Source organism: Capra hircus, chromosome 10 (assembly GCF_001704415.2).
Source record: "Capra hircus breed San Clemente chromosome 10, ASM170441v1, whole genome shotgun sequence".
Lineage (NCBI taxonomy): Eukaryota > Metazoa > Chordata > Mammalia > Artiodactyla > Bovidae > Capra > Capra hircus.
Window position 1 is genome coordinate 86301871 of NC_030817.1, and position 24109 is coordinate 86325979.

General features: G+C 36.5%; 1 protein-coding gene across 2 annotated transcripts in view; it reads right to left on the reverse strand.

Annotated features, from left to right (window-relative positions):
• Nucleotides 1–24109, reverse strand: part of PIAS1 (protein inhibitor of activated STAT 1) — a 129029-nt gene that overhangs the window by 43915 nt on the left and 61005 nt on the right. For both annotated transcript variants that reach the window (XM_018053602.1, XM_018053601.1), the window contains exons 3-4: nucleotides 3986–4070; nucleotides 3686–3733 (exon numbers count right to left, since the gene is read on the reverse strand). In XM_018053602.1, the coding sequence (XP_017909091.1) occupies nucleotides 3686–3733; nucleotides 3986–4070 (133 nt within the window). The remainder of the gene's footprint in view (nucleotides 1–3685; nucleotides 3734–3985; nucleotides 4071–24109) is intronic.

The following is a 24109-nucleotide window of genomic DNA, read 5'->3' on the forward strand; positions in this document are numbered from 1 at the left end:
AAAGAACAAATTTAATTTCCTTTATTAAAAGATGATCTCATTGATATTTCTGTTCCATAGCTAATCTAAAAGATGGGCAAACTTAACAGCAACAACTATTAAAACTAGACATTTCATATTACGAATAAATGCATTTAAATAGGATCAAAATAAATAATTTTGTCAATGTAGAGTTTCAGTAGTCACAACTACTAACCTGTAGTTGTCCTCATAGTATTTCCAGTCATTTGTTCAAGCATGCTGGCGGGGGTAGGGGTTGGGGGGTTGAGGTGGGGTGCTCTGGGGTTGAATACATTTAAGAAATTTTGGAGAGTAACATGGAACCTTATATTACCATATGTAAAACAGATAGCCAATGGGAATTTGCTGTATGACTCAGGGAACTCAAATCAGGGCTCTGTAACAACCTAGAGGGGTGGTTTAGGGAGGGGGTTCAGGAGGGAGGGGACATGTATATGCCTATGGATGATTCATGTTGATATTTGACAGAAAACAATGAAATTCGGTAAAAGCACTCATTCTTCAATGGAAAAAATTCAACTAAGTTTTCTCTGTACAGAACATCTCAAAGCTAATAAGGACTGTAAATTTTTAAGAGGGAAATGTACGTGTGTGTGCTCAGTCGTGTCTGACTCTTTGCAACCCTATGGATGGTAGCCCGCCAGGCTCCTCTGTCCACGGGACTCTCCAGGCAAGAATACTGGAGTGGGGTGCCATTTCCTCCTCCAGGGGATCTTCTCAGCCCAGAGGTTGAAGCTGTATCTCCTGCACTGGCAGGCAGACTCTTTATCACTGTGCCACCTGGGAAGCCCGATTAACACATGGTATTTCCCAAACTTCTTTGTCTATAATACATTTTTTTGGTTCTCAGCAGAATATACTGAAAATGCTAGAAGTCAAGCTCCAGGATCAAGTTTTGTCCACCAAGTTCAAGTGTTCCATTAGTTCCTGAAAACTGAGGATGTTGAATAACGACATTATTTGTATTATATCCACGTGTTTAGAATACTATTTAGAAACTCACAAAAACATTTATTTCTAAATTAAATGCGTAATCTTTCAGGAAAAACCAAGACAGCTACATAATTTGTACACTCTCAATCTTTTCATTCTTTTTTTTTTTTTTTTAATTTGGCTGCACCAGGTCTTAGTTGTGCTTTGTGGGATCTAGTTCCCTGACCAGGTACCGAACTGGGCCCTCTGCACTGGGAACGTAAAGGCTTAGCCCCAGGACCACCAGGGAAGTTCCTTACTCTATTCATTCTTACATAGATTGAGAAATAGATTAATCTGCTATTTAAGACAACAATTCTCAATGACTTCCTTGTTCCCAATATAGAGCTAAGGTTCATCCCACCTTTACAGAATGTTTACAGAACTTTTTGAGTTATATGTTAAGTATGCTATCTCTGAATTCTATGAAATATTCATTGTTTTTACACAAGTTTTACAAAAGAAGCACAAGTATCTTCTCTCAATAATCTGCCTGCCATGGAATCTGTGTGAGGGAAGGTCCACAAATGGGACAATTTTCCATATAAAATTTTATGGGTACATATATGGTCATCTTTAAGCAGGGACAATCTATAGTTTCCATTACATTCTCAAAGAGGTTAGAGAGTCATAGAAAGGTTTAGAATTACCAACCTACAAAGATTTTCTCAAAATATACTTAGCACACAGATATCAACACCCACAAGATCATCTCTAACCCCAGCAGAACCTTCTATGACAGGCCAGTTCTTCACACAGCAAAAGTCAGAGGATGCTCCAGTTTCAAATCAATTACACCAACGCTGTGGGAAATTAGAAACATGGACCTGGCTGCCTGAAACCACCGAAAACCAAAATCCATGTGACAAGTTGACCCCATTCAACTATGTGAAAAGTGAAAATCTAAATCATTCTTACAAACCAAAGGTTTTTTAAAAAAGGAACAATAGCAGAAAGTTTCTATACAGATGTTCATGGGGGTGGAGAGGGGAAACAGATAAATGAAAACAGATTAGGAATCTAATAGAGAAAATACTGATCTTAATTTTAACCAAACTGTTTTTCATGTTTTAGATAAAGACTTATAATTAGGATAGTAGAAGGTATACACTCCAAACTTAATACCCTGGGATTGCTGTGGGGGATGGGCAGTGTAGGGATGAAAACAATTTAGCAAAACACAAAGAACCACATAATAATTCCCCAGTATAATACAAAATGGTTCTTTTTCCATTAAGTTCCGGAGATAATTTGAACTTAAAATAGCTAAGCCACTCCAGTATTCTTATGCTTCCCTGGTTGCTCAGACAGTAAAGATTCTGCCTGCAATGCAGGACACCTGGGTTTCATCCCTGGACTGGGAAGATCCCCTGGAGAAGGTAATGGCTACCCACTCCAGTATCCTTGCCTGGAGAATTCTATGGACAGAGGAGCCTGGCAGGCTACAGTCCATGGCGTCTCAAAGAGTTGGACATGAATGAGCAACTTTCACTTCAGAAGCCATTTTTAATCATCACAATTCCCTTAGAATCTCTGAGTTGATCTTAGAAAGAAAGGAAACCTTCCTTTGGAATGAGATCAATACCTCTTGCTGCGTTAAAGAATGCATGTACAGTAATGCTAAGGATAGCAGGTGGATCTTCTGTTCTAGAACTACGGTTTGCAAATTTAGTCTTGGGATATTTTCCTCAAATGAAAACTAACCCAGAAGTCAAACATGTAAAAGCAGGCCAAAGCAGCACTACTTTGGTTCAGAGTGTGTATGTGTGTGTGTCAGGTAAGAGAGTTGGGGTGGGGGAGAAGGTGGAATGATAGCCAGAGGGTAGACCTCAAATGGTGGCTTCAAGCAACAGTCTGAAAACCACTGTTTTAAAAGACAAAGTCACATACCAGTATGAACAAAATGTAAATTGAGGCAGAAGTAAAAAATATGACAGCAATATGTAATTATTTATGAAGGCATCAAATTTTAGCCCTTCATTCAGTCATTATCATCATCTGCCCCTGACAGAGAATAACGCACCTTTCACACAGAAACACCTTTGTCAGTGCCTTCCAAAACCAAGACCTCAATCTCTCCTTTGCTTTCTCAGTTTTCATCACACTATTTCTAAGTCTAGATCAGAGGTTTTCACGTTATTCCACGAAGAACTGAGCTGGTTCTTTAATCTCTTTTCTGATCTCTTAGTATGTATATAATCTGTACATACAACTTAGTATTTGATTTTGAGACTGGGCTGTGTGTTTGACTTATCCTTCCTACTTTATAGGGAAAATAGCTTCCGGAGGAAAATAATCGTCTTTGTTTTCTCTTCTATCTCTATCGCAACAAGAACAGTATGGGGCACTTAAGTCTACACTATAATAGTCACTGAGTAAAAAGAACAGCATAAGATGGTTTATGAAAGCAATGAGAGAGATATTAACATAAAAGATGTCTTAGATACTCTTAGAAGAAATGGGCTAAGAAAAGAAACTGAATATGGGACAGTACCACATTGGAAAATTTTCATTTTGCTTTTCAAATTTATCAAGAGATGTCTCACACAGAATCTAAATTACAGAGTATTTAAAAGTTAATGGCTTAAATATAGGACACAGAAAATACCTATTGAAAATCAGAAAGATTTTAAAAATCTTTAAGAAATATTGACTTTTAAACTTTGAATATATACTGTAGTCAATACTTTACCTTAACTGGACCTGCACTGTGAAGTCACATTTGGTCCCAGAAATATCCCTAGAAAAGACATGGTAAGAACTAAAATTATTTTAAAGACATACACAGGAAAGCTGATTCAAAGACACAGCTAACTCCAGAACGTATATCAGAAATATTAACAGTTCTTATGGTAACTAACACTCTAATAATTTTTTCAGTACTAATACTTGCATGACAATAATACTCACCCCTGAATATATTGTTTCAAAGTCACTTATTATAGACAAAACTACAAGGCCAAACTACAAGTTACACTCAGAGACAACTTACATGGAACTACTGATCTGCTGCACTTGTTGTGGTGTCAAGGCAAATGCAAAACAGGTTTCTCGAAAGCGCTGACTGTTGTCTGATGCTAAAGAAGAAAAGAATTATTTTTAATTACCTTCAAAATCAATATGGAACACAATAGCAAACAGAACAAAAAACTGTAACCATTCACAAGCCTTTAATTAACTAGGATGGATGCTAGCTTTTAGATAACAAGTCAATTATGGCATTTGAAAAATAAGATATGTGCTAAGTGTCTGATCATAGACATCTGCATCTAAAAAGGACATGTATAAAAACATGCTGATATTAATTTTAGTTAAAACAATACAAAGCCATTTAAAGATATATGTTTTTTGAGCTAAGTAACAAATATATACATACACCTTGAGATATGCATAGGTGAGACGACAGTTGGACTTGAAGGCAAATTAAGAATTTTATCACCCCCCCAACTAACTATACCACAAAATTTTTATAACATAAATATCATATATGATTTGTCCTATCCTTAGATGAACAGACCTCAAAATTTGCCTGTGGTTACTATCTCAAAGGAGGAAAGGAGTTACAAGAAGAAGGGAAAGAAGGGAATAGAGAGAAGAGGAAGGAAGGAGAGGTGGGGAAAGAAAAGAATATATTTTGAAATCAGTGGTAAATATCTTTCTTGTTTGCTATATTTCTGCACTAAATGATTGTTGAATGAAGGAAAGACTGAAAATGAAGAATAGCAAATTAAATTATTTAAACTGTCCTTTTCCAGGATAATTTTCTAGAACAAATGGATCACTTTTAATACCAAAGAACTCCCAGCCTGCGGGCCACTTAAACTGGTGCAGAAAAAGTAGCTGAAGTTAGCCATTTCTTACCTGTAAGCAACACTTCCTCCAAAACTACCACCAAACACAAATGTCCAAAAAAGCTGTACAAATGAATGAGAAAGGAATCCAAAAGAGTACTGTTGGATCTACAATTTCAAGTCAATGACCAACCTAGATAGCATACTGAAAAGCAGAGACATTACTTTGCCAACAAAGGTCCGTCTAGTCAAGGCTATGGTTTTTCCAGTGGTCATGTATGGATGTAAGAGTTGGATTGTGAAGAAGGCTGAGCGCCCAAGAATTGATGCTTCTGAACTGTGGTGTTGGAGAAGACTCTTGAGAGTCCCTTGGGCAGCAAGGAGGTCCAACCGGTCCATTCTGAAGGAGATCGGTCCTGGGTGTTCTTTGGAAGGAATGATGCTAAGGCTGAAACTCCAGTACTTTGGCCACCTCATGCGAAGAGTTGACTCATTGGAAAAGACTCTGATGCTGGGAGGGATTGGGGACAGGAGGAGAAGGGGATGACAGAGGATGAGATGGCTGGATGGCATCACCAATTCAATGGACGTGAGTTTGAGTGAACTCCAGGAGTTGGTGATGGACAGGGAGGCCTGGCGTGCTGTGATTCATGGGGTTGTAAAGAGTCGGACACGGCTGAGCAACTGAACTGAACTGAACTGAACTGATAGGAGTATCTCTTCACATATACATTTGTATTTCTGCTTCCTGTGATCTGGGAAGTTTTTTTTCTTAAAAATTAATTATTTTCATTAGAGGCTAATTACTTTAAAATATTGTGGTGGTTTTTGCCACACATTGACATGAATCAGCCAGGGGTATACATGTGTCCTCCATTCTGAACCCCTCTCCCACCTCCCTCCCCATCCCATCCCTCAGGGTCATCCCAGTGCACCGGCCCTGAGCGCCCTGTCTCATGCATTGAATCTGGACTGGCGATCTATTTCACACATGGTAATATACATGTTTCAATGCTATTCTCTCAAATCATTCCCCACTTACCTTCTCCCACAAAGTCCAAAAGTCTGTTCTTTACATTTGTGTCTCTTTTGCTGTTGCGTGTATAGGGTCATCGTCATCATCTTTCTAAATTCCATATACATGCGTTAGTATACTGTATTGGTGTTTTTCTGACTTATTTCACTCTGTATAATAGGCTCCAGTTTCATCCACCTCATTAGAACTGATTCAAATGCATTCTTTTTAATAGCTGAGTAATACTCCGTTGTGTATATGTACCACAGCTTTCTTATTCATTCATCTGCTGATGGACATCTAGGTTGCTTCCATGTCCTGGCTATTATAAACAGTGCTGCGATGAACACTGGGGCACACGTGTCTCTTTCACTTCTGGTTTCCTCGGTGTGTATGCCCAGCAGTGGCATTGCTGGGTTGTATGGCAGTTCTGTTTCCAGTTTTTTAAGGAATCTCCACACTGTTCTCCATAGTGGCTGTACTAGCTTGTATTCCCACCAAAGGTGTAAGAGGGTTCCCTTTTCGCCACACCCTGTCCAGCATTTATTGCTTGTAGACTTTTGGATCGCAGCCATTCAGACCAGCATGAGATGGCACCTCATTGTGGTTTTGATTTGCATTTCTCTGATAATGAGTGATGTTGAGCATCTTTTCAACTGTTTATTAGCCATCTGTATGTCTTCTTTGGAGAAATGTCTGTTTAGTTCTTTGGTCCATTTTTTGATTGGGTTATTTTTTTTGCATGAGCTGCTTGTATATTTTTGAGATTAACTCTTTGTCCGTTGCTTCATTTGCTATTATTTTCTCCCATTCTGAAGGCTGTCTTTTCACCTTGCTTACAGTTTCCTTTGTTGTGCAAATGCTTTTAAGTTTAATTAGGTCTCATTTGTTTATTTTTTGCTTTTATTTCCATTACTCTGGGAGGTGGGTCATAGAGGATCCTGCTGTGATTTATGTCAGGGAGTGTTTTGCCTATGTTGGGAAAGTTTTTTCTTAAAGACTTTATCCCCAAGAAACAGTTAAGATAACCAGAAAGCTATCTTAATTATGAAATATCAACTTGGCAAAAAGCAGATAACCAAGGACCAGAATGTAGGAAAGCAAACAGTTTCCTCTTTCAGGCAATGAAAGTAACTTCTTTGTTTCTGACTTAGGATATGTCTCTCTCAAAATTTTAGTCTAGTAGGCTTCGCCTGATTTAGATTTCTGGCTCTGTTGTAAAACAGTACTAAAATAAGTTTCCAAGTATCAAAAATAATATTATTCTCTAGGCAAAATTTCAGATTCTTTTAGAATATATGAGTACAGTAAGTTCTGGACACACACACACAGACTTAGAAAAGACAGAACTAAAATAACGAGGTTGCTTTTTGAGCCACACATAGAAATCAGGTTTATTTTTTAATAGTAACCCCTTTATATCCTCTTATATATATATTAATAGTAGACTGAACTGTTCACAGGATTATTAACTGGCTACCTGGAAAACCATCTTTCCTACTATTTGATTTTCAGGTTTAATTTTGTTATGAATGCCAGTGAATTTATAGTTTTGGTCTTAGGTAACAGACCATTCAAAATTTTTTCTAAAAGTTAATTAAGCTATCATTATTCCTTTCAGAAAAATTCAGGCCAAACAGAATCATGGAATCTTATACTGAAAAGTAAGCCTTACCAATCATCCAAAACAATGACCTCCAATGTTGAGGATACACATCTAAGAGATGCATAGATTTTCCATAAAATCTAATTCACAAAAATATCTAAAATTTTATGTCAAATCTTGTATGGCACATGCTAAATTATTTTTCTGAAAGGGTACAAATGATCAAATGAGCTTGCAGACCACTGATCTAAATTCAAATTCTAAATTCAAATTCAGGAATTCAACATTCCTTCCAATTCTTCCATTTATATACTTTGAAACATTTTAGAGATGAGGGAAGAGTGGTCATTACTCTTGTCAGACAGAAGATGACTAGTGATGTACAGTGTAATTATAAGAAAGCTTGCAGCCAAACAGAGTAGCAAGTCTAGTGGGAGAGAGATGAGATCACACAGACATGGATTTGAAACAGGTTTTACCACTTATTTGCCATGTGACCTTAGGTACTGTTTTCTCCAATACTTAAACATACACAAACACAAAAACCCTCATAGGATTATTTTAAATATAAATATAAATGAGGTAAGATATTTAAAAAGCACCAATTTCCTTTTCTGTCTCCCTTTCTCCTTATGACCTTACACTGAATCAAAACATAATGCTCTAACTCCCACCCATTGATGTCATATAGTATAGCCAGTTACAGGCACTCTTCAAATATTTTAGACAGCAGTAATGTGCCCCGCTCTCTCCATTGACTATTTCCACTGTATTTCAGGCAAGATTTCAGAATTACTCACCATTCTAATCTTTCTCCTCCAGACATACACCAGACTATCACACTTTTTAAAGTGACAGCACTGAACACACTCTTTGTCACACCATATATTATTTTTCCCACATATGTGCTGCCCCTCTGTACTGACCCCTTCCCCAAAGGAGGATTATGACACAGTGTCACTGTTGCCTTGGTCAATGAAATATGAGTGGAAGTGTACCACTTCAGAGCAGACCTTTAAGACCTGTCCACATCTTTCCTTCTAGTCTACCTTGATTCTAAAGTGGAGAGAACACAGAGCAGAGCCACAGTCAATTCACAGATAATAAGAAGCGTAAGTGAAAAATAAATCTTAGTTGTTTGCCATTGAAATTTATGATTGCTTTTAAGCTGACTGACATTATTCCAAATGTCACATGACAAGAACAATATTTCTATCAACAACTGCAATATACTATTATTAATCCACACAACAACCATAAACAAAGCTTTTCTCAGATTTAGAAATTGAGGTTCTGAGTAGTTATGTAACTGTCAAGGCCTCATACTAGGTAAGCAGAACCCAAATTAGAACTCAGATCTACACATTTCCAAAGCCCATGCTCTTCTCATAACATAGGACTATTAGCTTCCCGATCTAAGTACTGTACTTCTATTAAGTACAGACTAGCATTATATTTGATCACAGAAAACAGGAAAAGAGTTTCCCACTATACCCTCATCATAACTGCTTGTCATTTCTACATATTTCTTACCACTTAAATTATACATATAATTTGAAAGCTTGCTTTAAAAAAATTACTCTTATCACATTTTCAATTATAATCTCTATTACCATATTTAATTACTGCATTGTATTCTATCTATGGGGTACATGAAAATTGTAATTACTCCTCTGATTAGCCATTTAGGTTTCTCTAAGTTTTCATTATTTGAAAACAACTCTGTATACAGGATTTATATGTTCACTTTTTGGAAAGAGGGGTGTAGTTATTATTTTCTTTGGATCAATTCCCAGATGTAGGTTTTCTGGGTCAAAAGGTATTGAGATCTTTTAAAATGAATTTTATCACAAGAGTAGTTTTCAAATGCTTGCAACACTACATACATATATATATATATATATATATACACACACACACACACACACACATATATGAAAGACCATTACCAATTTGTGCATCTACTTATTGCATTTTACTCTGGCCTGCCTGAGAGTTGCTGTTAATTTAATGGGTAGGTCTGTGTAACTCCTTAGTAGTTTAAATTGTATCAAAAATGTTTTTCCTGTTTTCAACTTCCTATTTAGTTAATTGTCCAATCTTGTCCTATGCCTATTTTTATATTTGCATAGAGTTTCATATATTAAAAAAATATTAACCTTGGAAATTTGCTGAAAATATTTCCCCTCGTCTGTTATATTTTTTCATTTTGGCAATATTTTTGGATAATTCAAAGTTAAGTTTTATGTCATCTTATCTGTCAATCACTTCCTTTGTTAATTTGTGTTGTTTCCCTCCTTAGGTTCATTCAGTACACAATTCATTTCTTTGGCTTGTTGTTTCCACGTAATTATCAATCCATCTGGAACATATTTTAATATGTAATATTTTTTAAAATATAAATTTTTGTTTCTCCAAATTGCTTAGTTATACTAACACTATTTATTAAATAATCTTTCTACCTTATGGATATGTGTGCTTCCTTTATCACATATTAAATCCTTATATCCAACATGTTCCATTTCCAGGCTATTTTCTCACTGGTCTTCTTTATCCTGGTGCTGGCACCCTATGTTTTTAACTGTTACAGTTTCACTATGTTTTGATATCTTCTATTAGGTTTCTCTCCATTTATTCTTTTTTTAGAACTTTAACATCAATTCAAATGTTTTATCAAGATGAACTTCTGAATCCTTTTGTCATGATTCTCAAAGTTCAATGGTATTTTGAGTAAAATTATACCCATGACTTATTTTAAGAGCTGATATCTTTATATCTTTAATCTTTCTATGCTGGAGTACTGTACCTGTGTCCATTTATTCATATCCTTACGGTTTTACCATTTTTATCATCGGATTCCCAGGTAAAGAACATGCCTGCCAATGCAGGAGATACAGGTTCAACCCCTGGGTCAATAAGATCCCCTGGAGGAGGGATAGCAACCCACTCCAGTATTATCACTGGGAAAATCCCACGGACAGAGAAATCTGGCAGGCTACAGTCCATGGGGCCACAAAGAGTCGGACACAACTGAGCACACATGAATGCATTTTTATCATAAAAATTAGTCACATAGTTTCCATTAAGATTATTCTTACACAAACTATCAATCAATAGGAGAATGACTAGGCATTCATGTAACAGAACACTCTGTAACAAAAAAAAAAAGAGAGGACAATCAACACCAGAAGCTACTTTCTTTTGAAGATCAATAAAATTGATAAACCTCGAGCAATACTACTAAGGAAAAGAAGAAAAGACACAAATAAGAATAAGAAACATGAAGTGACATCACTACAGAGTTTATAGATAATAAAAACATATAAAAGAGTATCACGAACACCTTTCAGACTAGAACTGACAACTTTAAAACTCTTGCCCCTAAATTAAAAAGAGAATATTTCTCAACTCATTCCATGAAGAGTGTTACTACAGTACCAAAACAAGACAAATATATTGAAAGAAAACTACCATTGTTGCTTCTCATGAACATAAATACAAACATTCATGACACAACTTTAGCAAATCAAATCCAATCATATTAAAGTTAGAAAAATGACTATATGACTATAAAAAAATGACTATACTACATGACTATGTTTAAAAAAGGGTAACATATCATAACCAACAGAGACTTATCCCAAGAATGCAGGGTTGGTTCAACATTCAAGTCACTAGGTTAACAAACTAAAGAAGAAACAACATAATACCATTTCAATAGATACAGAAAAAGCATCTGACAAAAATTCAACATTCTTGATTTTTAAAAAAACTTACAGCAAACCAAGTATAAAAGTGAACTTTCTCAACCCAACAAATGATTTCTATGAAAAATCTATAGTCAACATTATACTTAAAGATGAAAGACTAAAGAATTAGAAACAAGGCAATGATATCCACTTATCAGTTCTATTCAGCAATATACTGGCAATTCTTGTCAGTGCAATAAAGCAAGAAAAAGAAATAAAAAACATCAGGATTGGAAAGTAACTAAAATCATCTATCCACAGACAATATGATGATCTATGTAGAAAATCTCACAGAACCTACCAAAAGGTATTAGAATAAGTGAGTTCAGTAAGGTAACAATAAAATATAAAAATCTGTGTCATTTCTCTAAATTAGCAGCAAACAGTAAGAAATTGAAAATTTAAAAACACATTTATAGTAGCATCCCCTCAAAATGAAATACTTAGGGGTAAATCTGACAAAAGAGGCGCTAGACCTGTGCAGTGAAAAACGCTAAATAATGCTCAGAAAAATTAAGGACCAAAATAAATGAAGAGACAGTGTTTATGGATCAGAAGACTCAATTCTGTTAAGATATCAGTTGTTTCAAACTGATCTACAGATTCAATGTAATCTAATCAAAATCCTAGCTAGTTTTTGTTGTTTTTTTTCTTTTAGAGAAATTGACAAGGTGCTTCTAAACTTCACATGGAAATGCAAAATACCTAGAAGAGTTAAAACAACTCTGAAAAAGAACAAAGCTAGAGGACTAACCGGAGAAGGCAATGGCAGCCCACTCCAGTACTCTTGCTTGCCTGGAAAATCATTTCCATGGGCAGAGGAGCCTGGTGAGCTTCAGTCCATGGGGTCGCTAAGAGTCGGAAATGATTGGGAGACTTCACTTTCTCTTTTCACTTTGATGCACTGGAGAAGGAAATGGCAACCCACTCCAGCGTTCTTGCCTGGAGAATCCCGGGAACAGGGGAGCCTGGAGGGCTGCCGTCTATGGGGTCGCACAGAGTCAGACATGACTGAAGCGACTTAGCAGCAGCAGCAGCACAGGACTAACACCACTTGATTTCAAAACTTATCATAAAGATACAGTAAGACACTGTAACTAAGACACTGCGATGCTGGTGTCAAGATAAAAAAAACAGATCTATGGAGCCGAGTAGAGAATCTTGAAATATACCCACATATATATGAACAACTGATTTTTGACAAAGGCACAAAGGCAATTTAGTTGGAAAAGAATAGTCTTTTCAATGAATGGTGCCAGAACAACTGGAAAACCATATGCAGTGGGGGGAAAAGTGCTTTGAATCATACAGCACACCATATGTAAAAATTAACACAAAGCAAATCATAAATAACAACAGAGAAAATGGTAGAGTAGGAAGCTCCAGGAGTTACTCCCTCCTCCAAAACAACCATTAAGCTGGAGAAATTTTTTTAAAAGATCAGAATTAATGATTTCAGAACTTTAAACCTGATCAGACACTTCACAGCGACCAGGAGGAATGCTTGATGAAGAGACTGTCGAATATGTTGAGAGGGCTATGTGAGAGATCTAGCAATCATCCCCTATTCCTCGGCCCCACCATAGCTGTAGGGACTGTGACTTGCCATCTATTACAAGACTTAAAGAGGTGTATACACTTTTCACACCTTAGGAGGGGGCAGGGTGAGAGCGTTATTGGCTATTTGTAGAAATCTCTGTCAGATCACAGGCTGACTGAAGAGAAATGGCAGAGAAACTTCACAGACCACACCAAAGGAATACAGCTAGCTCCAGCTTATCCCTGAGGGTCACTAAGTTGCTGACAACCTCTTTGAACTATGTGTCCACCTTCTCAAATCCATGAAAATCATCAACAAACTGTGGGAAAAGGTTCTTCCAAACTCCATTCATGATGACAGCTGAAACCTCAGGCCGAGCAAAGTCAATGGGATTTATGGCCTTGTAGATGTTATAGTCCTTCCAAAATTGTTGCAAGACTGTTCCTGATTCATCTCTCGCCTTTACTGCCTGATGAAAACTGTGACACAAATAGTATTTCTTGAAAGTCACTGTAAGTCCCTGGTCCATGCTGAGACATAGTACTTGGTGGCAGATGCACCTCTTCGACGTTGGTGTGAAAGTCATCCATGAACAGGGCCTGGAGCACTGTTGAGCGGCAAAAGAATTTTGAATGGGACATCCTTCTCCAGGCAATATTTCTCTACCTCCAGGATAAAGTGGTGGAAAAACCAGTCCTGGAAAATGGCCTATGCACCCAGGCTTTGGGGTTACTCTTTCATACAACAGGAAGAGAGTCCTTCGCTATGTTTTTAAGGGTTCTTGGGTTCTCTGTACAATAAACCAAGAAAGGCTTCAGCTTCACATAGCTGCAACCATTGCCACCAAACAAGAGTTAGCCTATCCTTTGCTGCTATATAGCATGGCATCAACTTTCCCTACTTACTGATATAACTTTGGTCTGGATCCTCTTCCAGTATAGTCCTGTCTCATCCACATAAAAAGACCTGCTCAGGTAAATACTTGCCTTCATCAATAATAGCTTTTAGGGTTTCAGGAAATTCCCAGGCAGCTACCATATCTGCAATGGCTGCCTCACCACTTACTTTTACACTGTGAAGGCTGGCTCTAGCCTTTAACTGGTGAAATCAGCCATGTTGTTCACTTGGTAAGTCATGTCCAAATCTTTGCAACCCCATGGACTGCAGCACACCAGGGTTCCCTGTCTTTCCCAGCCATGGATGGCATTAAAAGATGCACCCTCTGATTTCTCACCATGTTTTTACTTCAAGTCTTCGTAAAGACTTTGAGCTTTCATTAAGTCAGCATTAAGCTGAGCTGGAACTCAGTGCTGAGGCTGATCTTGCATTCACACACTGAGAAGTTTCTCTATCTCCTCCATTGCTTTTCCATGCTTCTTCAATATTATTGTCAAGATCACCAGCACAGCAGACTTCACATGTTCCATGATCTTCTCCATGTTCTTTAGAATTGGGCCTAGGCTTGAATGATTCATGTTACAGGAACAAGTGATATCTACCATCTTTTTACTTCACTGCACTCAATTATTTTCATTTTTGTTTCCCTTGTTATCACCTGGTACTTCTGAGCAGTATCAGCTACATCACCACTGCTTTTACACTTGCTTCTGGACATCCTGGGCTTGATATAAAGATACGTACTACTGTATTCTATACAGTAAAGTACATAAAAACACAACAGTTTGTAGAGGAAGCATGCACTTGACAACGTATGCCAGACACGTGAACTAACTTACATGATTGGACATGCAAACGTACATTCTCATCTTTGAAAGTTCACAACTTGAGGTTCATATGTAGGGGACTTACTGTACACAAAACCAGAACCACTTCAAACTGACTAGGATGGCTATAATTAAAAACAAAACAGAAAATAACAAGAGTTGGTGAGGATACAGAAAAATTGGAACCCCTCATACACTGATGCAGATGCTCTGGAAAACAATCTGGCAGCTCCCCCAAGAGTAAACCACAGAATTATCCTAAGATTCAGTAACTCCACTTTTACGTATATACTACAGCAAAGAAATGAAAACAAGGACTCAGACACCCAAATGCCAGTGTCCATGACAGCTTTATTCACAATAGCCATAAGGTAAAACAGTGTCCATCAACAGATGAATGGATAAACAAAATGTGGTTTATCTGTACCACAGAATATATTATTCAGCCATTAAAAGTATAAACTTCTGACACATGCTACAACATGGATGAACCTTGGAAATACTAAGTTGAAATAAGGCAGACACAAAAGGGTAAATATTATATGATTCCATGTATGTATCTAGATTAGGCAAATTGATAGAGATCCAAAGTAGATTAGGGGTTCCTAGTGGCTGTAGGGAAGGAGGAATGGGAAATTACTGCTCAATGGCTACAAAATTACTGCTCAGGGTGATATAAATTTGGAAATGTAGTTATAATCATTGAACAACATTGTAAATATAATGAAACACACTGAATTATATACTTTAAAAATGATAAAATGACAAATTTAATTTATATTATATATATTGTGTGTGCTCAGTTGTGTCCGAATCTTGGCGACCCCATGGACTGCAGTCCACCAGCCTCCGTCCATGAAATTTTTCAGGCAAGAATATTGGAATGGGTTGCTATTTCCTATTCCAGGGGATCATCCTGACCCAGGGATCCAACCTGCGTCTCTTGTGTCTCCTGAATCGGCAGGTGGATTTCTTTACCTCTGTACCACCTGGGAAGGCCCTATATTATTACAATAAAAAGATTAACAGGTCCTAGACCTAAACGAAAAACCTAAAACTACAAAATATACAGAAGAACACATAAAAGAAAATTTTTTGTGATCTTGGATTAAGTAAAGGCTTCTATTTTTTTAAATGTATTTTATTGTAGTTGATTTACACGTCGTTTTAATTTTGGCTGTACAGCAAAATGATTTAGTTATACATATATGTACTTATTTTTCATATTCTTTTCCCTTATGGTTTATCACAGGACACTTTATTCCCTGTGTTATTCAGTAAGACCTTTTTTTTTTAAGCCATTCTATGTATAATAGTTTGCAGCTGCTAATCCCAAACTCCCAGTCCAGGAGTAAGTTGAGAGTACAGATTTCTTTAGAGATACAGTCCCAAAGCACAATGTTTTTTTTAATTGATGAACTGAACTTCATAAAAATTAAGAACTTATGCTCTTGGAAAGACACTGTTAAAAAGAAATGAAAAGAGAAGCCATAGACTGGGAGAAAATATTTAAAACTCACATAACCATTAAGACCTGCAGCCAGAATATATAAAGAACTCTACATAAAGTCACCAACAAAAAAGCAAACAACATAACAAAATTTACAATGTGAAAAGATCTAAACAGACGCCTCACCAAAGAAGATAAATATATGGATGACAAAAAAGCACATTAAAAGATGTTCAACATCCTTAGTCTGTGGGAAATGCAAATTAAAACCACAATGAGACACACACCTATTAGAATGTCTAAAGATCTTTAAAATGATAACATCAAGTGTTGACAAGGATGGAGAGCAACTGCAAAGTTCATATGCTGTACGTGAGAATATAAAATGAACTAACACTTAAAAAAAAGTTGAACAGTTGCTTACTAAGTTAAACCTGTATCCACTAACCCACTCATTCCACTCCTAAGTAATTTATCCAAGAAAAATATAAGCATATAATCATTTGAGCCTAAATTCTGAGCCCAAATTTTTATAGCAGCTTTGTTCTCATCAGCCAAAAATTGGAAACAACTCAAATATCTATCAATGAGTGAATGAATAGTGTTATATCCATACAATGAAATACCACTCAGCAATAAAAAGCAATAAACTATCAATACAACATAGATAAACCTTAGAATATAATCTTGAATAAGAAAAAAATCAGACCTCACTGCCCACTTCAAAAAAAAAATTATATATTTCATGATACCACTTATAAAATTTTAGAAAATGCAAACTGATCTATACTGACAAAAAACATCTAATCTAGGAGCTGGGTGGGAATGGAAGGGGCAGCAGGGATGAATTACTAACGGGATGAGGAAACTTTGGGGAGTGATAGATACGTTCATTATTTTTATTATGGTGGTAATTTCACATAGTTAAAATGTATTATATTGCACCTTTCAAGTATGTATAGTTTATGGCATGTCAAGGATACTTGCATAAAGTTGTTTAAAAAAATAGTAAGTAAAGCAAAATGATGCACACACACACCCACATGCAAAAAAAGGGCAGATGGTGAGGGGGTAAGAACAACAGAGCCCTAGAGAACCTGTACCGAATTTAAGGCTCAAGTCAAGGAATAAATGCCCAGAAATTCAGCAAGAAAAACAGAAGGAAATGTTGTCCTTGATATCGAAGGAAGACAGGATTTCAAAGTGATAATGTTAAATGCTCAGAAGTCAGGATAAGAATTCAGAATTAGACTTAATAACTAGCAAGTCATAGGTGATCTTGGCTGCAAATGTTTCAGTGGAATGTGATTGCAACAAATTCAGGTATGAATGGTTACTGATTTTAATACTTAAATATGAGATAAATATGAGATGTTTGTTTTCATAACTGCAATAAGAAATTAACATCTCAGATTTCTGAACTAATTATCATTCTGTTTTGAATGATTATAAGCAATCTTGAAGACCTCCAAAGTTCTATAAATTGAAATTTTGCTAAGAGTGTTTAATATGAGCATTTTCAGGATGTAGGATGAGTGTCCTGGGTAATAACTCAGCGTCTCAATGTGGCCTAAATTGTTGTATACTTGTCAGTAGCTCTTGTAGACAGTAAAAAGAGTCATTCAGATTTCCACCTTTTCTATACACCGATTTAGGGAAAGGATGAAATGTTCTAGCGGAGTTACCTACAAAGATCGTGGAGGATATCTCTTGAGGATATTAAGGGCATACTGTACTCAAAGGAAAAGATTTTCAATAATCTCCCCGTAAGTATTAACTTCTGTTTCAATTGTGAGAAAGAAAAGCATTGCTCATAATAAGCAGAATATAATTATCATTCAATATATAAAATGTGCAGAGAAAAGGTTAAGATTTTAGAAACTTCATTTTTTAAAACATTGATCCATAGAACGATGAACTAAAAACAGAAGGAAGAATCATGTGGCAATTTACATAAACACATGGAAGGTAAAACCTAGATACATAAAATAAACAAAGTTATTGAGATTCTGATGATAGAAACACTGAGCTAATCTAAGTGGTTGTACTTTCAACTGCTCTAAAAATATTCGTTATTCCACCTCACCAGCAGAAAGAAAAGCTAAAAATAGTCATCTTTCTGTTATAGAGTATTTCTCACTGTCTTGAGGAAAGTGAAACTTAAGTACCTATCTACAAACATCAGTCATAAAATCTTTAATGAGCATATTGGTTTACTTAAAAAACAAAAACAAAAACCTGGACAACTGGGTAATTTTTTAAAATATACCTGAAATTACATAATTTCATCATTAGGCTGCTAACTACCATTAAAACATAAGATTGCAAAAATCTGTTCCCCAATAAAAGGCACATAACAAATCATCAACAAACTTACTATCTATCTTTAATATGGGAAATACTTTAAGCAAACAAAATATAAAGATCTAAGAACACAGTCATAAAATATTAAGGTAAAAAAGGCAAGATATAAACTCGAAATGTACAGCGTAAGTAGAATTTATATATATAGATAAATACATATGCATTGAAAGATCAAAAGAGGCAGCAAAACTGATTACTTTGTAACTTAAATTTTTTTCCATATTGAGTATGTATTGTTTTTATAATAATTTGTTTTATCTTACCTAGAAACCAATATAATATCATACATATGCATTAAACATACAGCTATGATGTTTTATTGCAAGATTTTAAGAATTCTAGGGCGGCAAGCATTTCACAACAAAATCTGACTAAAGTTCTTTAGGGGGGACAACAAAAGCTAGACATGAATTTTTCCACTTACATAGAACAAAAAGCACTAAGAAGTGGGAAAGAACACTGGAACACGCAATTCTAATGGATTCTAGCTGTGTCAAACCCTTTGGTTTCATTTTATCACATCCTAATTGTAGGTTCCTAATAAATTCATTTTCAGTAAGCTTACTATGCTTTTCACCGTCTTTCTCCTCTGGAATTTAACTCTACCTGTCCTATCTGTCTTTATAATTTCTCAGTTTACTGAATTAGTTAGCTGGTCTCCTGCAAGACTTAGATCCAATGAGCCTATAGAGACCCCTGAATAACTTTAGAACTAAAAGTATGGTAAATATTATATCTGGCCTATCTATTCTTTCACAGGTGACAGGCCATCAGGCTATTTAAGTCCAGTGGAGTTTAAGAAAAAAGACTGGGTCAAACCAAGCCAGTCAGCTATGAACCAAGTTTGATGCTCAATGTTTAAATGCAAAAACAGAAAAAGGAAGAAGACTATAATTGGAAAGGTGGGTTTTTTCTTTCACAAAAGTTTTTCATTTTCTTCTTTTTCTGATGTTGGGAATACAACCAATCTAATTTAGGAAAGTTTGGCCACCTCATGCGAAGAGTTGACTCATTGGAAAAGACCCTGATGCTGGGAGGGATTGGAGGCAGGAGGAGAAGGGGACGACAGAGGATGAGATGGCTGGATGGCATCACCGACATGATGGACTTGAGTTTGAATAAACTCCAGGAGTTGGTGATGGACAGGGAGGCCTGGAGTGCGGCAATTCATGGGGTCACAAAGAGTTGGACATGACTGAGCAACTGAACTGAACTGGTTAGGAAAAAAACAAAATTCTGCTACTTGATAGCTAAAATACATTTGGAATACATTCTTCCAAGCATTCAGATACTGCATCTGAAGCTCCAATACTTTGGTCACCTGATGCAAACACGTGACTCATTGGAAAAGACCCTGATGCTGGAAAAGACTGAAGGTAGAAGGGGGCAACAGAGGATGAGATGGTTGGATGACATCACTGATTCCATGGACATGAACTTGGGCAAACTCCAGGAGAAGGCAGGGGAGAGGGAAGCCTGGCATGCTGCAGTCCATGGGGTCAAGAAGAGTTGCACATGACTTGGCAACTGAATAAGAACAAGCATTTCATTGTTGTGTGTATGTACATTCAAGAGTGTAATATATACAATGTTTTCCATAAAAATTGCTCTAAATACTTTCCGCAGTTAAAAATGTATAATAAAAATCTTTCCAGGTCAACAAACCTCCTCTGTCACCCTTTTCAGTGGCTGCACGGTATGCCAGCACACAGAAATGTGGTAATTTAACCAATCGCCCATTGTTAGGATATTTCAGTTGCTTTCAGTTTTCCCCTTCAGGTTGTTTCCAATTTTTCCCTTTTGGAAACTACTCCTTGATGAATCCTTTCCTCTTCCATGGTGAGTGTGTATACACATTTGTGTGATCTTTATTTCCTTAGGACATACTCTCTTAGAAAAGGAAGGGATGGGTCAAAAGATATACATATTTTTAAAGCTTTTGTACAACTGCCCAAACTGCTTCCAGAAATGCTGTTCACTTGCATAAGTAAGTGGTATATGAGAGTTCCCTGCCAACACTGGGCACTAGATGAAAAACATCTTATTGTCTCTAATTTGCATTTCTTTGGCTGCTCTAAGCTGACTACTTTTCGTACCCTTTTTGGCTTTATGTTATGAGCCACTCTTTCGATGCCTCAAAACTGAGAAATGATTTGCTTTTACTGTCATAATGGTCACTGACGACCTAGATAACAGTGGTTTCTGTGGCATGGGTTAAGTGAAAATCTACTTGGAAAGGATTCATGATAGAAAAGGGAGGAAAGAAATCAAGAGACAGTGAATTGAAACACTGCTGGCAAGGAATTTTGCAGTTAAGGAAAAGAAAATGGGGGTATAGCGGGAGGGAAATTAGGAAAACAGTAGTTTGTTTTTTAAGATTGGAAAGTTAGCACAAAATTGTATATTAAAGGAATGATCTAGTACATAGGAAAAAAAACACTGATGACATAGGAGAGAGAAGGAAGAATTAATGAGCAATGTCCTTGAATAAGGAAGTGAATGGGATCTAAAGGACAAGTGTTAAGACTGGTCTTAGTTCAGAGATCAAAGAATTATCACATTCACAGCATAGGGGCAGAGATGCAGGTAGGTGTGTATAAGTTACTTGTGATGGTGGGAACTTTTAGAAGTTAATTTTTGACTGGTTCCTTTTTCCTGGTAAAAAAGAAATAAGTGAAATCATTAGCAAAGAGAGTGGAAGAATAGCTGTGTGAGAGAAAATAGTGTGTTGTGCGAGAATAAGATTAAACAGTCATCTAGCGTGGATTAACTAGGTAACACTGTCTGATGGCTGGTTAAAATTAAGCACTTCTGTCCACACACAAATTATTTATAACAGTCTTTCATATATCAAAGATTTATAATATGATCATATGTAGTAAATATCTTCCCTTGGTTTATTTTGCTATTTAATGTAATAAAAAAAATTTTTGAGTCCTCACAATTAATGCTTTTTTCCTGAAGAAAAACTCCTTCCTAACTCCAATATTATATAAATATTTTTATGCCACGTAATGCATATTTATTCATTTATTTAAATGCAACCTATATTCCTCTCTGACCTCACTACAGTTTCATTTTTAAGCATTTAAACCTTTAAACCATTTTGATATTATTCTGACAAGTTGGAAGGTAGGAATTTTAATTTTAGCGGTTAATTAGGTAATTCTGAACAATATCCAATTTATGCCACTAATTAGAAATTTCACTTTTATGTTGTTTTAAAATTATATTTCTACTTCATTAACTACTTATTTAGGCATCAGTTCCACAGCTTTAATTACTATACCTCTGCCATTCCTACAGGCAGTAAATTTTTAATGTCATATGCCATATGCCTCTTTTTCAAAATTTCTCTATTCTTATTTCTTCTAAATTATACTAGACATTTCAGTCATGTTACCTACCACAACCACTTTCTCTCTTAGCTGAACCTTCCCAGCCCAGGCCTTCTACCAGGAAAGCAGCTTTAGGCTGCTGTCTATACTGGACAGTCATTGACAGCAACAGGGAGCATAATTTTCCCAGGGGCAGCCTATCCACTGGCAAACCATAAAATGACTATGCCTGACGGAATTCATCCATTAGCAACATATTAACTAAAATCAATTCAAACTAGCTTCTTTCAGGATTTGGAGTGTGGACACAGAAAGTCTCCAAAAGCTACCTGCAGTGAGAGGCAAACAAAACAGATGCTTAGAAAGAAGAGGTGCCACAGAGGGAGAGAATAAACATAAGCATACAAAGTACATAATCATTAACTTTCTATTCTGGTTTTAATTCTTATATAGCCTCACAATAAACCTTTCTGAGGTGGCCTGAAGTTATTACCCTTTGCTGCAATCAAAAAAACTACAACACAAAGGAATGCTGAAAGTCATTCGATAAAGCACTCTTTCTCTTCCCTTCACTCCCTTCTCTATTAAATTGGATTTATAAGTACAACTACACTAAATTTATTGAGAACAGACATCTTTCAAAGGACAGTGTTTTTCTATATAAAGTCTTTGTGGAGTCATAAACATTTTTCCTTCTAACAAATCCTGTAAATTTGATGAGTATTCCTTTATATTTTTTTCCTTGCTGTTGTTGCATGAGATTTTGCTTCAATTTTCTAACTAGTTTTTTTTCCCTAACTAGTTCTTAGCAAACATAACAGTATTTCTCCTTGTGTGGGCCATGAGAATATACCATGAGCTGTTCTTAAGGGAAAAGAGTTCCATGTTCAAAGAATTTTGGGAATTGTTGCATAAAACATATCTTACTTAGAGATTCATAGAGTACATTATTATATTTAAAACCCCAAGAAATTCTGCAATAACAAAGTTTTACAAAATTTAAGTTTCCAAAATTAATGGGAGACAGTCACAGAACGCCTACTGACATGCCACGGAACCAGTATCTAACAACCACATTTTGTAAAACAGTACTACAAAAGCTAGTAGACATTTCTTGTATTCAGTAGCTTCCATTCCCCCAAAAGATATTTTTATTTGTGACTTTCTTCCAGTCTCAGAATGGAGCATATGATCAAAGTCTAGGCTGAAAGTACACTGCATTCCCCTGCAGGGTTGATCGGTCAAGGGTGGGACATGGCATTTAAAGTAGTTAAATCATACTGAACCTCATGACTTTTTCCTGGGAATACTGGGACAAAGACTTTTTCTCTTTTGGGCTAGATTTGAATCTGGAAGGATTCCAGGAACTGCTGGGAACTACATAATGACTAAAAAAAAGGAAACCAACAGCAAGGAAGCAAGAGTTACAAAATAACATGAAACAGATTTGTTACACAAACATCCGTTCAACAATATTTATTGAGCATATGCTGTGAAAGTGCTGCACTCAATATGCCAGCAAGTTTGGAAAACTCAGCAGTGGCCACAGGACTGGAAAAGGTCAGTTTTCATTCCAATTCCAAAGAAAGGCAATGCCAAAGAATGCTTAGACTACTGCACATTTGCACTCATCTCACACGCTGGTAAAGTAATGCTCAAAATCTCCAAGCTAGACTTCAGCAATATGTGAACGGTGAACTCCCTGATGTTCAAGCTGGTTTTAGAAAAGGCAGAGGAACCAGAGATCAAATTGCCAACATCCACTGGATCATGGAAAAAGCAAGAGAGTTCCAGAAAAACATCTATTTCAGCTTTATTGATTATGCCAAAGCCTTTGACTGTGTAGATCACAATCAACTGTGGAAAATTCTTCAAGAGATGGGAATACCAGACCACCTGACCTGCTTCTTCAGAAATCTGTATGCAGGTCAGGAAGCAACAGTTAGAACTGGACATGGAACAACAGACGGGTTCCAAATAGGAAAAGGAGTACGTCAAGGCTGTATATTGTCACCCTGCTTATTTAACTTATATGCAGAGTACATCATGAGAAACGCTGGACTGGAAGAAACACAAGCTGGAATCAAGATTGCCGGGAGAAATATCAATCACCTCAGATATGCAGATGACACCACCCTTATGGCAGAAAGTGAAGAGGAACTAAAAAGCCTCTTGATGAAAGTGAAAGAGGAGAGTGAAAAAGTTGGCTTAAAGCTCAACATTCAGAGAACGAAGATCATGGCATCTGGTCCCATCACTTCATGGGAAATAGATGGGGAAACAGTAGAAACAGTGTCACACTTTATTTTGGGGGGCTCCAAAATCACTGCAGATGGTGACTGGAGCAATGAAATTAAAAGACGCTTACTCCTTGGAAGAAAAGTTATGACCAACCTAGATAGTATGTTCAAAAGCGGAGATATTACTTTGCCAACAAAGGTCCGTCTAGTCAAGGCTATGGTTTTTCCTGTGGTCATGTATGGATGTGAGAGTTGGACTGTGAAGAAGGCTGAGCACTGAAGAACTGATGCTTTTGAAC